The following is a 16,378-nucleotide window of genomic DNA, read 5'->3' as shown; positions in this document are numbered from 1 at the left end:
TTTACCTCGATGAAGAGCACCTGGATGTACCGGGATAAGTCATCAGCTCAGGCTGGCTTTCAGATCTGGTGTGCCATGTCCTCTGGATGAGTCACCACCTGAATAAGGATACCAGCAAAAGTATTTCCAGTTCAGCTAGCCTGCATGTGTTTGGACTGTTTGAGGGTTCGGGTCACATTAGAGAACTTGTAAGTGAAATGGTCGAGCCGGCCAGGTCGAGTTCAGACTGGGGCTGTCACTGTATCAGATTCTCCTTAGGCGATTATCGTGGCCAAACACATTCACGATAACGATATTATCGCAATATCTGTAGAACATATAGAAATGCTAGCAATCAAATCTTTCTTTAACTTTGTTTAATGTGTGTTTTGTCTCTTTTCTGGCAGATAAGTTACCCTTAAAATACGAGTGTAGGGAGGTGAAGGGAGAGTCTATAACCATAACGTTTGGATTATTCAACAATTGATTGTGTAGCGTGTCATAGTAGTAATTGACGGACACCTAACGACATCCCAACAGAAAGACTAGCATACAAACACAAGCGGGCCAGTGTCATACACACTGCTTCAGACGCCATTGTCTGTTTACATTCTTGTTCCTGTAAGTCTCCTTCAGGGTCTTTGGGGTCGACTTTGTCAGGGGGGCCAGTGTGTAGTCTGTCATGTCTCTGGTCCAGGTCACTGCAAGATTGACTCCACGCTCTGGGATTGTAAGACGGGTCGGACGCCATCCCAAAGTGTCGGTTTTTGGCGAGTGAGGGGACCGAGAGCGTCTCTGAGGTCCGAGGTTTCACATTTAATCACTAAAGCAGAGGTTAAATCAGCGAAAAAATGCCATGAGGGTTGTAATTCCTTAATAAATCAGTGACAACATCTATTCATTGATGTCAAGATTTCCTATTTTACAAAGATATACGGTATAATTAACCCCCGCCCCCCCGGACCCCCACCCTTCTACAAACACATACATCATCTGTTCATCCCACCACCATCTTATCATTCATCCTGTTTTAACGGCTTGGGAGCGCTTAAGAAGATTTTGGTTCAGTCTGCTCTCAAAGTGTTAAACAGATTGGGTCGGGGGATTTCTTGTAATGAAGGTGAGTGTGTGTGTGTGTGTGTGTGTTGGTGTTGGTGTCGGTCAGTGGCGCGAAGTGTCTGAAACTTGGAAGGGTTAGATTAACTGTGAGCATGATCGTCACTGAGCTCATTTCTCCACCCCTCCCCTTTCCATTAGCCCAACAATCCCACCTGGTATTTTAATCTAGATTTAGGATCTAACACGTATCAAATGATTGCCCACTGCTAATAAAGTAATTCTATACGCTTTCTATACCCCAAACTCCTCTGACCAGCATCTCAGGAGCAGATTTGGAGAGATGACTGGTGCTGGAAGGATTAGTCGACAAGTTGACTGAGTGAATATTAACAATTCTGATAATTGATCGATCGATCGAAGTAACTATTTGCTCATTTTGGATGATCAAATGTGAGAATTATCTGCTTTTCTCTGTCTTATTTTAGTGTAAATTGAATATATTTGGGATTTTTGCTGGGTTTGACGGCTGTTACTGCTTTATGTCGTGGTAATTTGAGGTAGTTTTACTGTTTAGCATAAAAATATGTATATATATTATAGCAAAAGATGAGAATAATAATTTAAAAAAGGGATACAAAATTTGATTAAAAATTATAATAACAGTTTTATCCTTGACAAAACAAGCTTATACAAAATTGTGACTATAAATACAGATTTTTAAGCAACTTTTACATAAATTATAATATTGTGATTTGCAACTTTTATGGGTCCTTTCTGAAACTGTATGTCAGAACTGGTGACCAGGCTAAAGGCTGTAAGATATTGCCTCAGTCATTATAATGTTGAGAAAAAATAAAACCTGAGTTTTAATTGCTTAAATGAAAACAACTAGAAAGATTTGCCTGGACATTCTGAATATCCATTCAGGAAAAAAATGTTGATATGTAACATATTTCTGTCTCTTTATCAGCAAATGTTTAAAAATCTGACTAACGTGTAAGTAAAGGTTCTTAACATGACACCTGACATCATACACAAATAATTTTAAATCATGGAACAACATTGATCTTATTCATAAATCCCACTGTTCATTTTGATGTCAGCTGATTTTTCTGTAATTCCACGTGTGCATCAGTTGTATCTACAATAGATTAACAACACTTTAATGCATCTTATACTCTGTCAAAGTGTGTTAAATGTTAAGATGACAAACTTGTTGTGAAACTTAATTTTATGCTTAATGTTGTTTGTGAAAGAAAATGGATCTCCTGATAACAAACAAGTCGAACTATCCGAGCTCTTTGCCTCCACAAACATGGACTCCTGATGTTCTCAGATCAGCGCTCATTGTCTGGCCTGCTCATATCTGTATTGTAGACAGATTTGTAGGGCGGATTTTAACCCTCTTCACCTAATTTTAAACCAGATGATCCTTCACCTGACTGCAACCTTTATGCAAAGCCTCATATTCAATCCAGGGATTAACCCATGTCTGATGTTTATTGTAGGCTTTGAGTGAAATTGTACGTTTAATATCCATAACTTTGCATTCTTGATTCAGTCTTTGGTCCACCGATGCTTAGCGAAACAAATATTTTAGCCCTCTAGGCTATGATGTGCAAATGAAGTGTAACATGTTTGCATTATAGCTGACAGATGCTTCCAGGATCCTTAACCTGATTAATAAGAAAATTATCCTAAGACTGATTAATGAGTCACTGAGAACAGAAGGATTGAACCAAGCAGCAGATCATTAATTCCTTGTCCTGGAGTTACTCCGCCATACATCGATGTCTACAGGCGTCCCACGTCTTGGCCTGGCAAGAGGTCGCAGGGGATAGCCCATAGGTGCAGCCACGTCTGTTTTAATTACATGGGTATTAGCTGGTCAGGGATCGCTCCAGCTTTGTGTCAAGACGTGTCCTGTCGGCCAAATGACGAGGAGCATGTCATACCGATTGTCATCACCATGAGGACTGCGATTTAATTGTGCCACCCAAGTAAAGTCAAGTAAAGTTTTCAGTCATTTATAAAAGGCAAAACAATCTTATCCTCATCATTTTGCTTGCATGTTCTCGGTTCTGCCTGCTGTTTTCTCTAGTGCACAACCTCCATCCTCATCATCTCCTCCTGAGGGCTCCATCTCCACCAGATCCGACCTATTAAATAACCTATCCTCGCTTGTTTGCTCACTGCAGTCATCCTGGCAGTCAATGTATCCTCAGGCTAAGCCAAACAAGCTGATCAGCCAGTCACCTCTGTACACACTACCCCCCACTAAGAGGCTAATGGCTGGGACGTATAATCCTTCTCAAAACAACCACAGAGATGCTAATTGTATCTAGCTATAAATACAGTTTGACTCCTTGTCCTCTTTCTTTATTCGGCTCGACTCTGGAAACCTGGAGCCGCCGTTGTGCACCGGCTTTAACATTTGCCCAAATACCAGGAAAGAGTTGCGTAAGCGAGGCAGCAGATAGATGCTGCGAGAGTCAGTACACTTAAAAAAGAAAGCAGCGAGCGCACGGAGCTTTACGCGCGGTTGGATACATCGTTTCATGCGGTCTTGCGAACGTCTCCAAACTTCTTCGGTGAGCCACTGAGACGCAACCAGCCGAGATGTTCCCACTGCCGATGTTCACGCCGGACCAGGTCGCTCGGGTGTGCGAGAACTTGGAGGAGACCGGGGACATCGAGCGGCTCGGCAGGTTCCTCTGGTCCCTGCCCGCCGCCGTGCCCGGCTCAGCCGGGGAGGCGCTGAACCGACACGAGTCGGTGATGCGAGCGAGAGCGCTGGTCGCCTTCCACGGAGGAAACTTTGACGCTCTTTATCAGATCCTCCAGAGCCACCGGTTTACGCGCGAGTCGCACGCCAAGCTCCAGGACCTGTGGCTGGACGCGCACTACCGAGAGGCGGAGAGGCTCCGAGGGCGGCCGCTGGGTCCGGTGGAGAAGTACCGGATCCGCAAGAAGTTCCCCCTGCCCCGCACCATCTGGGACGGCGAGCAGAAGACGCACTGCTTCAAGGTAAACACCGTGTAGTGTTGTAATTTACCCCACATGGCTGATGGTGACAGGGACCCACGTGTTTAATCATTGTCGCGTCATATTATAAAATGCTTTAAGATGATTTGAAGTTGCATCGTGGCATTTGAAACTTGACCATCAGGTGCGCTGCTGAATCAAGCAGCCTGGTGTTTGAGCTCGTAAGGTGATAAGAGCTGTGGTTATCCTTCCGCCATCTGCCCTGAAGTTTGCTGAACTACTTTAGTGTGGATCAGAGATCAGAGATCACATGAAGTTTTCATACTGTTGAACAAGGTCACACAAACTGATCCCAACTAGTGTGAAGACATCGTGTTGATTTTCTCTCACATCTGTCTCTTATGATATATATATATATAGCTTACACTTATAATTCTGTATTAATCCTACATATGGTCATACTCCTGTTATTTATCTGTATATCTAAAATGTTCTTGTGTTAGATGGTCACCTCTTTCCTCTTTTCTTCGCTGTAACATTGACTGTAAAGGCCAGATTTCCCCACAGAGTTCATTTAAGTTTAATCTTTAATCAGCAGCTGCTCCTGTCTATGAGCACAGACATGCAGGAGTCTACATGAGCCAGTTATTTGCCATTTAATCCATGTTGAAGAGCGACATTTTCTGTGCATCACCTTCAAATTTCACCCGTTAGAGACCACTTATAGTTTCACAGACTAGTCACCTGTAATGTCCTGATGTGCAGAGCGTCTTAAGCACCATCAGAAACATTTTTCAGGTTCGGAGATCATTAGTGGATCTTCTCGGTTTTACTTTTCCACTTAAATTTGTGATAACACCACTAATTTGTTGTGTGTGTGTGTGTGTGTGTGTGTGTGTGTGTGATCTCCCTCATGTGGCAGTATGAAGTATTGTTCACAAGTGCCGTTAATCTTTAATTCCAGACCTGAGGAGGGATCGTCTCTCCACCGGCCTATTAAGCCCCTTAACATGATCCCATTTAGTGGATATACATCGTCATGTACACTTCTAATGTAGATTTTAATCATCTATTTATAAATCCAGTTTAATACGATTATACTGAGCATCATATGAGAGTGATAAGATTATTGAGGTCTAATAGGATGATATCAAAACACCATATGGTGTCTTTTCAGAGTGCCTCCATGAAGTTTTATTGCTCATAACTTGTAATTCAATGCCAGTAAAGTGCAGCTTGTGAGAAACTGTAAAACTAAATATTTTCTTTTATTTCTGTGTGTCTTCCAGGAAAGAACTCGCAGTTTATTGAGAGAGTGGTACCTCCAGGACCCCTACCCCAACCCGTCCAGGAAACGCCACCTGGCCCAGGCGACGGGACTAACGCCCACGCAGGTCGGCAACTGGTTCAAGAACCGCCGCCAAAGAGACCGCGCTGCTTCTGCAAAGAACAGGTAACCTTAAAAATGACCTGTGATCCTGCTGATTATGATTAAAACGGAGAAATTTCGAAGAAAATCTGGCTGTATATCTCTGCCACATGCACTAGTTTGGTACCTAACTCTTATTCCTCTCCCTCCACCCAGAATGCAGCAGGATCCCTCCCTCCTGCCCTCCGAGAGCTCTCCTGACGGCTCCCATCAGGAGCGCCGCCATCACCCCCACTTGTTGCCTAGCTCCCCTCGCCACCTGGGCAGCCCGGAGGCCAGCGACTGTAGCACGGAGACAGAGCGCAGAGGAACGGGAGCCTCCACCCCGGACATCTCCGTCAGCAGCGACAGCGAGTACGAGTCTTGAGACGACGGACTCTCGTTCTGTGCGGAGGCGAGACTCAGACTGTATGTTAGAGACACTTGAACTGTCTGAGGACACGCTGGAGGTGTCCTCAGTGAGAGTAGGTCGCTCGATGAGTGGACATTGTGAGGGGAATGATATGCAAGAACAGCATGCACTTAAAAAAAAAAAGCACCATGGCACATGACCTTGACTGTTATATGCATTAGTTTGCTGACCATGACTCAGCACTGTTGATAGGCAAACATAGAGCGGGTACGCGAACAACAGCGTTCTCAAGCCACTGGGCCTTTAGATAATGTGAATATTAATGTGAATTTTTGATACCGGTTCAGTGAATATTTTGGGATAGAAGATTTTCTAATAGTTCTCATCTAAGATACACAACTCATTTGTATGACGACACTATGAGCAATGCCTTGAGTAGGCTAATAATATAACTACATTAACATGCACGTTGATAATTTGGTTATTATCAGATTACGGCAAGATGCGTCACACAAACAATATAACTGGCTTAAGGCCGATGAGCTTCATCAACTATCAGCACAAACATAACCCACATTTCTTCTCAATTATTTATTTTATCGTGTAAACGTCTTCAAACAGTCACATTTGCCTGTGCTGCTCATGATTATGACCTTAATCTTGCTATTCTGAGTAATCGGGTTATAATGTGCATGTAGACACAGTGACTGACCAATTAAACATGTTTCACTGCCTTAAAAAGGAACTAAGGGCATCACTCTTTTACAATGCAACACAGATATTAATGAGACTTTTCCTTATGTGACTAACGATGCTGCTAAGATACAAAGCATTTTGTTACCAGCCGTGTTTTTACCTGTTCACCTCTCTGTTTGAAATGTCCGTCGGGCTTTTTGTAAACGCTCCTGAGCTGCTCTCATGATCCTGCAGGAGCTGAAACAGACACAGCGAGAATGTAAAAAGCACTGATCGGTCTTAACTCAATGTGCCTCTTACATTTGAGAACAGTGAGACCTCGTCAGTGTCCTCGCGTCCGAACGACACACTCAAAAGGCCTAATGTCCGCTGTCTTTCTTACAACCCTCATTTCTCACAACACATTACTGCATGTCGATGAAAAGATGTATTTTGTAAATGTTTTATGTAAATAAATGAACCTATTTTTATCCAAAGTTTAACTGACTCACTGTGCTTATAAGGGCTGCAGCTAACAATTATTGGCATTATCGACTAATGTGCTGATGAAAATGTCAAAAAATTGTGAGTAATGTTCATTACAATATCCCAGAGCTCAGAGTTACATCTTTAAATTGCCTCTTTGGTCCAACCTACAGTCCAACACCCAAAGAATCTTCATTTACTATCATAAATAACAAAAAAAGGCAGCGAATCCTTACATTTACACTGCAGGAACCAGCAAATATTTGATACATTTGCTCAAAATTTGACTGAAATGATTCATTCATTATCAAAATAGTTGGTGAATTTTCTTCTTGGTGCACCAACTGTCGAACGACACTCACGTAGCTTATTAGTGGTGAAAAAATCCATAAATTGCTTTTCGTTTAAATGAAAAAGTGTGTTTTTTGTGATTTAGGGTCGAAGATTAACTATAAATCCTTACATTTATCGTACAGTATTAGGTGGATGCACGGGGTATTTAGTTTTTCGTCAATCCCATTTGTGTACAACTGTATTATACAGTCTAATTACAGACGGTGCCTCCCATTTCCGCAAACTGAGCAGTTAATGATGAGGCTCATTTACCTTGTGGGTGAAAACAAAGATGTATTTTTACTGTGATGTGACAGTAAGTGAGATGTCCCCCCGCTGCGTGAAGTGTCTCAGGAGCTGTGCTGTGAGACGTGAGCGGCAGACGAAACTAAAGACTGAATAAAGACTTGCTCATTCACTACATTATGCCACATATTACGTCAAGTGGTTTCCAACTTCCCAACTGAATCGGATTCATGATGCAAAACTGAACTGAAAGTGAAAATAATCTTTGGCTGCGGCCCTTAAGAGTGCGTCAAAGCAGGAAAAGCTCAGGTGTAACTGATTAAATTATAACTATAACCCAGTTTGATCTGTTATAGCATTGCAATGCAGCTAGGTGTTAGCATGTCAACATCTCCCCAGAGTCCAATAATCACCTGCCTTTAAATTAAACGCTCCTTTATATTCCCCTGTCTGTTGGAGTACAGTGGTTTTATCACAGCTGTTCACAGACTAAGACCACTAACGTGGTTTATGTCTTTTGTCACCATCGTTTTGACATTTAAGAGAAATTAGCACTCCTGATGTTAGCATAAACTTCAAGTCACTAGCTAGCATGTTTTTCTAGACAGACACAAGCAAAACTCTCAAATTAAAAACAACCACAGGCTGTTTGACAACACTCACCACTGTTCTCAGCGCATTTTTAGGCTCACAAAATATTCCTACACCCAAGTTTGGGAGAAAGTAATGTTTCTGCAGCACAATGAAGATGATTTGTTTTCACAAGTTGTGTCTGTTTCCAGAACGCAACAAAGATGGCGACCGGAAGTGAACGGTAACGGCAGAAATGAAGGGGGCGGAGTCTTTTAAGGGCTGTTAGCATTATTAAGCTAATGGAAATAATATAGATGTTAATCTAATGATAGTAACTTTCAATCTATCACAAGAAGATATTTCTTTCAGCTGTCAGCCGCACTTTGGGAAGCCATTTGATTGAAGGACTAAATGCAGCCAGGTTGGACATTTTACATGTATTTAATGCTAGCTTAGCTAACGTTACTGTTTTTACCTTCTTTATAGGCATAGCTTCAAACAGCAGCCTACAAAAACAAAGCCTACACAATGCTGTTGTGTAAATAGTGTTAAGAAATGTGATTATATTTTATTAAAGTAATTTAAAAAACAAAAAGTACAGTACAAGTGCACTGGCCTAGTCTAGTAGCCTAAAGGATAGGCTATGCCGGACTGCTAGCTGCACCTCTAACAGAGCTAACTAGCTACAGTATGATGCTATGATATATTAAATATTTACAATCCCAGTTTTAATTTCAAATGCAAGATCGTGACTGCTTAAAGATGCGATATGTAAGATTTGGCCACCTTATACATTCATACTCAGACAGGGGGCAGTGTATCGCCAGAGTAACCGCTAACTGAAGCTGCCGTTAGCGAGTTAGCTGAGTTAGCTGTGGAGCTAGCGATCCAGACTGGGAGCTTGGGGACCAGGTATTGGTGTTAACACTGCTAGCACAGCAGCCCTGAACGGGGATGAGTGGGGGCTAGCAGTTTAGCACGCTAACTTCAGTTCATTTTTTAATGTTTTCAACTAAAAGTCACATACATTGCACCTTTATCTGCCTGTATCTGCCTAGAGAAAGCAGGGATTGTATGTAGAGAAATGTCTCCCTGAATGTCAACTTCAACAATTGCTTGTGAACGCCTCATTGCACAGAACACTACCTGTTTCCCTAAAACAAAAGTGCCTCCCTTCCCACAGGAAGTGGGCGTCCCCACGTTCAGTAATCCCGCCCTCGCTTGAAGGGAGTAGCAAGAGGACTTCTGCTTACCTGTCAGTTGCAGCGCTACTAAATTCATGTGAATTGGTTACTTGTTAGCGAGACCCCTGCCCTGACAGGAGGCTGTTTATAGTGTTTGTTGAAGCATGGACAGCGAGGGGAGAAAAGTGGTGGTCTGTGACAATGGGACAGGGGTAAGTCAAACAGTCCAAAGTGTCTATATTTTACCCTTAAAGCAGCTTGACAGCACTATCAACAGCACTGGTTATTGTCTTTCCTCTGTTCCAGTAGATATCAGATTGTATTCACGGTGTTTCTGATGCAAACTGACACCAGGTGTGTTCAGAAAGTAACGTTTGCTGGGTCGTGTAGTGGATAACATCTGAAGGGTGTGAGTCTGCAGCCTGATTCCACATCTGTCCGGACTTGTCACGCTGCCTCTAATGTGCACACACTGCCATAAATGGTTGCAGTGCTATGAGCTGAGCAATAATTGGATGAAAAGAAGGAAGAGAGATTTAAAGGCTACTTACATAATACTGAATTGTGACATGTAAATGTTGATAACCAGGCATTGCAGTTAAAACAAATGTGAATCAGGAAGTGTACCTGTAGGCTCAGACTGGCTGTATCTTACATCTGCGTCTGCTAGGAATGTGTTGCATCCCTCCAGGCTAAGGAATGTGTCTCTGGTCACAAAGACAAGTTGAGACACTGCGGTATGAGGTGTAGTCATGACAGGCAGAGCAGCAGATAGTCTGAAGTGAACTGGAGGCCATTTAAAAGCAGTGTAACAATACATGTGGTGGTTGCTGAATGAATTATGCTTTTAAAAATGTAATAAAATTGCTTTTGTCTGATAAATAAGAGACAATCTGGTAAATGCATCATGATAATACACTCTAGGGGCAGTTTCCTGGATTAGCGTCAGATTAAACTCAATGCAACTGATTTATGAGTGGAAAGTATCCAGAGTGTGCATGCAGCATCGATTCAGGGCCGCGCAAACAGTCTCTCGGTTTCAGTCGACACACGAAAACGAGAACTGAATTCACAAATCATATGTTTCCTTCTCACATCCCCTCCACAGTTTGTCAAGTGCGGCTTCGCTGGGTCCAACTTCCCCGACCACATCTTCCCCGCCATGGTGGGTCGACCGATCATCCGATCGACCACCAAAGTGGGCAACATAGAGATAAAGGTGAGGTCACCTGGCGGATGAAATCAGCCTGGCGGCATTTGGGTTTTAATCGTGGACAATTCAACTGAAACACTGACAGGGAACATTAATTCCACCTCTGTCTACATGTTGTCATACTCTATTCAGTGCAGAGGGAAAGACTGGTGAGTCTAGACTCACACTGTAAGTCCGGTTCAGCTCATTAACACCTGACCTACCTCCTCTCCTCCGGCTCTTCTTACCTCTCAGGTCACACGAATCAAGGTGTCTTAGTGTCTTACACCAGTGAGCCTCCTAAGACACAGTTAAGTTCGCACACTCATGCAACCGGAGGTCATACAAATCATTCAGACCTTGAACTGTGTAATCCTTACTGAGCTGCACACAGACATTTAGAGCAGGAGGGCAAAGGTCACCGCCACAGAGAGTAAAATGTGAAAGTAAAGGATATTTTATAATCACAAGCATCTTCATTATAGTGTTTATGTTCATCGTATCTGTAAGTAATCGAATAAAGCGACGCAAAAACAGGACGGCGTCAGAATTAACACACGTAGCATCACTCAAATGTATAGAACAGACAGACAGGTCGGCTCTTATCCCTTTAAACTCGGCCTCCACTCGGGCTGATCTCCTCCCGTTCTCGCCCCATCAGGACCTGATGGTGGGTGAGGAGGCCAGCGAGTGTCGCTCCATGCTGGAGGTGGCCTACCCCATGGAGAACGGCATGGTGCGCTGTTGGGACGACATGCTCCACCTGTGGGACCACACCTTCGGTCCCGACCGCCTGAACATCGACCCGACAGAATGCAAGGTAGAGCGAGGCTAATTGGGTAAAACCTTTCCATGCCATGCCTGGAAAAACACGATACAAAGTCAGGTTTTTTATTCAATCAGTTCTTATTTACTTCTCTAAGATCCTGCTGACCGAGCCGCCCATGAACCCCACCAAGAACCGAGAGAAGATCGCCGAGGTCATGTTTGAGAAGTACCAGTTCCACGGCATTTATGTGGCGATCCAGGCTGTGCTCACTCTGTACGCTCAGGGTAAGACATCAAAACTCTTGGAAAATTAACTGACTGACCTCAAAGATGGATTCACAAATTACAAATGTTTGGGAATTTGTTTCTCGTCTGCAGGTTTGCTGACCGGCGTGGTCGTCGACTCGGGGGACGGTGTCACACACATCTGCCCGGTGTATGAGGGCTTTTCTTTACCCCACCTCACGCGCAGGTTGGATATCGCAGGACGTGACATCACACGCTACCTCATTAAGGTGAGCTGTGAGATAGAGTCTGAAATATTGATCAGGAAAATAAAACGAGCAGAGAAAACACAAACGTTTATCTTCTTCCCACCATCAGCTCCTGCTTCTCCGCGGCTACGCCTTCAACCACACGGCCGACTTCGAGACTGTGCGCATGTTGAAGGAGAAGCTCTGCTACGTGGGATACAACATCGAGCAGGAGCAGCGCCTGGCCACGGAGACCACCTACCTGGTGGAGACATTCACAGTATGATACAGAACAAAATCCTAAGAGAGCCTTTTTTTATTTTAATCTACTTAAAGCGGCTTCGAGGGACTCTTATTTTGTTGATTCTGGCGCCCCCTGTGGACAAAAGTGGTACCAGCGCTGCTGCTTCCTGAATTAAAGATCTTGATCTGGATAGGGTGGAAGAAAAGCGTTGCATTACTAAAAGTAGTTTTCAAACACAGCTATCAGCAGGATGCACAGCTATGAGGTAATGTATCTGTCTGTGGCTATATAGGTCCTGTAGAGGTATAGCCTGTTGTGCCTGTGTGGTAAATATGAAGCTCCAGCCAGCAGCCCATTAGCTTAGCTTAGCATAAAGACACAGGAGGAAACGGTAAGGTAAAATATCCTCCCACCAATTCCTGAAGTGCTCGAAAAACAAGTCATACCATGTGGATTTACATGAAGTTAAATGGTTTAAGCTAAGCTAAGCTAACTGGCCTCTAGCTCCAGCTTAATTTTCTAATTAGTGTACAAACATGAGAGGGTTGTCAGTGGTGTTATTATGGATCTTTCCATGTCTGCCAACATTCACATAAAATCTTTTGTTGCTGTGTAGCAGGGACTGTCTGACACCATGATGTTGAGATTTTTCTGAGCTGCTTCCTTTCTCCGGTGTAGCTCCCCGACGGCCGGCAAGTGAAGGTGGGTGGAGAGAGGTTCGGGGCCCCTGAAGCTCTCTTCCAGCCTCATCTCATCAACGTGGAGGGAGCGGGAGTGGCTGAGCTGCTGTTTAACACCATCCAGGCTGCAGACATTGACCTCAGGTCTGAGTCTCCTCACTGCTGTCTGTGCTTTTACCCCACAGCTACCGTATTAACATAAAACCAAGATATGAGACAAACAAAACATGCTAATTTCCAGTCTTGGATTTGTTTTTTCTGAGCAGGGCCGACTTCTATAAGCACATTGTTCTGTCAGGAGGGACCACCATGTACCCCGGCCTGCCATCCAGACTGGAGCGAGAGATCAAGCAGCTCTACCTGGAGAGGGTGCTGGACGGAGACACTGAGAAACTATCAGTAAGGATTTAAATATACAGAAATATGTCTGCTTTACTGGAGAGTGAGACAGTGCTGCCTACTCCCCTGCGATCTGTTGATGTTCAGACTTGTTTTAAGAGTTTTCCTGTCATGTGTTGACAGTTAATTGTATTTTTAAAACATATTTTGTAGGTGGTATAGTACGGCGTACAAGAGTTAAAGGTCCATTATTTCCATTTTTTCATATTTAACTAATCATAATGGGAAAAAACAAACAAGACAATGACTGAACTCTTATTTTAGTGCCTGTTTCTTTAAGGCCCAGTCTCTGCTCTGATTGGTCGGCTCTCACAGGCCTGAGCAGGCAACGCCCACCATGTTTTCCCACCAAATCTCGCAGTGTTTTTTGCAACCACGGCTGTGACTGTATAGCTGTGACATCAGAACCTTACAGAAGTCCTGAGGGCTCGTTTGAAGGGAAAGTTTCTGAGTACAGATGTTTACATCCCTCTGTGGGTCGAGCGTTTTGATACTTTCCCCGTGTTTATATAGCAACTAGACTTGCTTTGTAATAAAACAGAAATGCAAAGCTGACGTCTCCTCTCTTTGTTCATGTAGAAGTTTAAGATCCGCATCGAGGACCCTCCCAGGCGTAAACACTTGGTGTTCCTCGGCGGAGCGGTGCTGGCCAACATCATGAAAGACAAGGACTCCTTCTGGCTGAGCAAGGCAGAGTACGATGAAAAAGGCCTGGGAGTGCTGCAGAAACTGGGAGGTGGAGTCAGATAAAAGGAAAAACAACGTCACCCAAACGTTTCAGCGTTTCATGTCGACTCCTCACCTCTCGTAGATCGGCGTCAGAGTTGGTCATTCACCAAAAATGCAGTTCTTTCATTTCTGTTATGAATCAAATTTTGCCGCCTGACACAAAAAAATGACAACAATCAATTATTTTTCTTGTTCCAGCTTCTCAAATGTGAAGATTTGCTGCTTCTCTGTTAATATTAATGGGAAGTCTTTGGGTTTTGGACTCCAAAATGCACAATTTGAGAGTATATTTTTCACTATTTTCTGACATTTTGTTGATTAAACATTTATGTGATTGTAGCCTAAAGATGAAATTAAAGCAAAAGTTGACCGGAAACAACGAGAATGTCAAAATATGCTGAGGGATGTAGTGAAAGTGAAATGTTTAAAATGATCAGTCAGTCTCTGTAATAATGTTTTCATGCTTCACAGTCTTTTCATGTTTTCAACAGTTGTTTTCCGTCATGTTTGTTGTGTTTCGAAGCGAATCTTCAAATTTCCTTTACACAGACTTTAAATAAATCTTATCAAACATGCTAAGTAAGTCTTGTGCAAAGTGAGCAGTGCTATCTTAAAGGAAAAGTTCACCCAAAAATAAAAATGTACTCAATATGCACTCATCCTCATGCTGATGGAAAGTCAGGTGAAGTTTTCTGGAGCCTCACAGCAAAACAGCGATGCAGCGTTCTCCTAAACAACTTAAGTAGATGGAGACTTGTTTTAACAACTGGAAAAAAGTTAATAAAAATGGTTTCATACAGCTGGTTCAATGTAATCCTTGTCTCTGGAAGGCCCAGTATCCCAAACTGATTTGAAAATATGTTTTTTACACCTTTTTTAAAAAGCAGAAATCTTCACTGTAGCTGCTAAGCTAAAGCGTTAGCACACAGTGAGGTTGCTGCATGAACTTGACCGCAAGTCAAGGGTGTAAATAACATCTTTTCACATCAGTTTTGGATCTTGGGGGCTTCCAGAGACGCCTAAAAAGCTGTATAAAGCCATTTTCTTTCTTCTTTCAGTTGTTTTTTTACGTTTTAAAACAAGTCCCCATCTACTTCTGTTGTTTAGGAGAACGCTGCGACACAGTTTTGCTGTGAAGCTCCAGAAAACTTCACCTCATCCATCAGCAGTGACTAGATAACGGCTGAACTCTCATTTTTGGGTAAACTGTTCCTTTAATATCAGAAAAAAACAGAAATATAAAAAACTCTGTGAAGACGTCAATATCAGAAACCACAAACCTTGAATAAAACAACACATTTGTGGGGTAGTTGTGGTTGTAGTTGTTGTTATTTGCTGCCCTCTGGTGGTCGACATCGAATCAACAACATCCACAACAAACAACAACACCTTGGACAGATATTGCAATCTCTTTTATTGCGATACTTGAATTACCTGACAGGATACAGTAATGTGTTTTTACACTGAAAGAAAAATAAAGTAGTGAGCTCTCACAATGAACACATGCTTCACGCACACGCACGCACACACAGCACATTCGCAGAAACCGTCACGTTAAAATGAAAAAAAAAGCATGCAACTATGTTCAAAACACATCCGACGAACCTCCATCGGCCGATTCAAAAACTCCAGATGTGTCGAAAAAATCCATACTTAGGTTTGATATCTACCCAACAAACAATTAAAAGTTTTTTTTAAATACACAACGTGATAAACTGGTAATGACACTGAGTTGTTGAACAGTCAGTTGGTGGCGATGACTTGCAGCAGGAGTCACCTGAAAGCTGGTGACTTTGTACATTTTACATTCAAACCCAGTCACCGTGAGGAGGTTCTGGTGTTTTTTTTATAATCTGGTCCGACTGTCCTCTCGAAGAAGCAGCAGAACTGAAAAGCGGGTGGAGATGACGGGATTCAAAGTCTGACAGGCCAGGAAAGAAATTCAAAAAAAAAAAAAAAAGATTTTTTAATACATTCGCAAGTCATTCAGTAAATCTGTTGCGGGTCGTCTCGGTGCGTCGATGTGATGTTGTTGTTTTTTAAAAAAAGACAGAGAGCTGATGCTTTTCTATCACTTCCCTCCTACTCGCTCATTACTCCACCTGCCAAAAACACTTAATAGAAATACGCGAGCGGGGAGGAGAGAGTCTGTGCTTCTTCTCACCGAAGCAAAAAATAAAACCGTCTCTGTGGGTGAGTCTAAAAATACATTTAAAGCTTCTCTGGAGCTTGTAAACCTGATTGTTTTTTTTCTCCTGGCCTCTCTTTATGTGTTTTTTGTTCACTTTGGTATTGAGGTTTGGTCTTTTGGCTTTTTAACACATCTCGTTTTGTCAAAACCGTAAAAACCCTTCGACAATGACGGCTCCAATCCGAAGATCTGCGGACTTTTACACACGAAAGTGAAGCGATAAAAAACATCCAAGTGTCTTTTTTTTTTTTTTAAGGTTGAGCCCAGGACCTATACCGTGAGAGGGAGTTACATCACATCACAAACGCTGGACAATTTGCCTTCTCGTGTGCGTACAGGAAGTGTTTTTTTGTTTCCAGGCAACAGTAGCCTCACAGATTTTGTCTTTGGATTTGAGCCTC

At 42.9% G+C, this 16,378-nt stretch overlaps 2 protein-coding genes across 2 annotated transcripts; both read left to right on the top strand.

Annotated features, from left to right (window-relative positions):
* The first annotated feature begins 3,657 nt into the window (after positions 1–3,657).
* On the top strand, positions 3,658–5,819 carry six7 (SIX homeobox 7). Its single transcript, XM_073475291.1, has 3 exons — positions 3,658–4,065; positions 5,313–5,476; positions 5,609–5,819. The coding sequence occupies exons 1-3, from the start codon at positions 3,658–3,660 to the stop codon at positions 5,817–5,819; spliced, it is 783 nt and encodes a 260-aa protein (XP_073331392.1).
* Positions 5,820–9,337: 3,518 nt separating this feature from the next.
* Positions 9,338–15,095, top strand: LOC141003456 (actin-related protein 2). The gene is made up of 9 exons (XM_073474800.1): positions 9,338–9,513; positions 10,410–10,520; positions 11,155–11,313; positions 11,417–11,546; positions 11,640–11,776; positions 11,865–12,014; positions 12,657–12,802; positions 12,925–13,057; positions 13,637–15,095. The coding sequence occupies exons 1-9, from the start codon at positions 9,466–9,468 to the stop codon at positions 13,805–13,807; spliced, it is 1,185 nt and encodes a 394-aa protein (XP_073330901.1). The 5' UTR covers positions 9,338–9,465; the 3' UTR covers positions 13,808–15,095.
* Positions 15,096–16,378: the final 1,283 nt, after the last annotated feature.

The sequence above is a fragment of the Pagrus major genome, chromosome 10 (genome assembly GCF_040436345.1).
Source record: "Pagrus major chromosome 10, Pma_NU_1.0".
NCBI lineage: Eukaryota > Metazoa > Chordata > Actinopteri > Spariformes > Sparidae > Pagrus > Pagrus major.
Note: the sequence above shows the minus strand (reverse complement) of the source record. Positions and strands in the feature narration are given on the sequence as shown.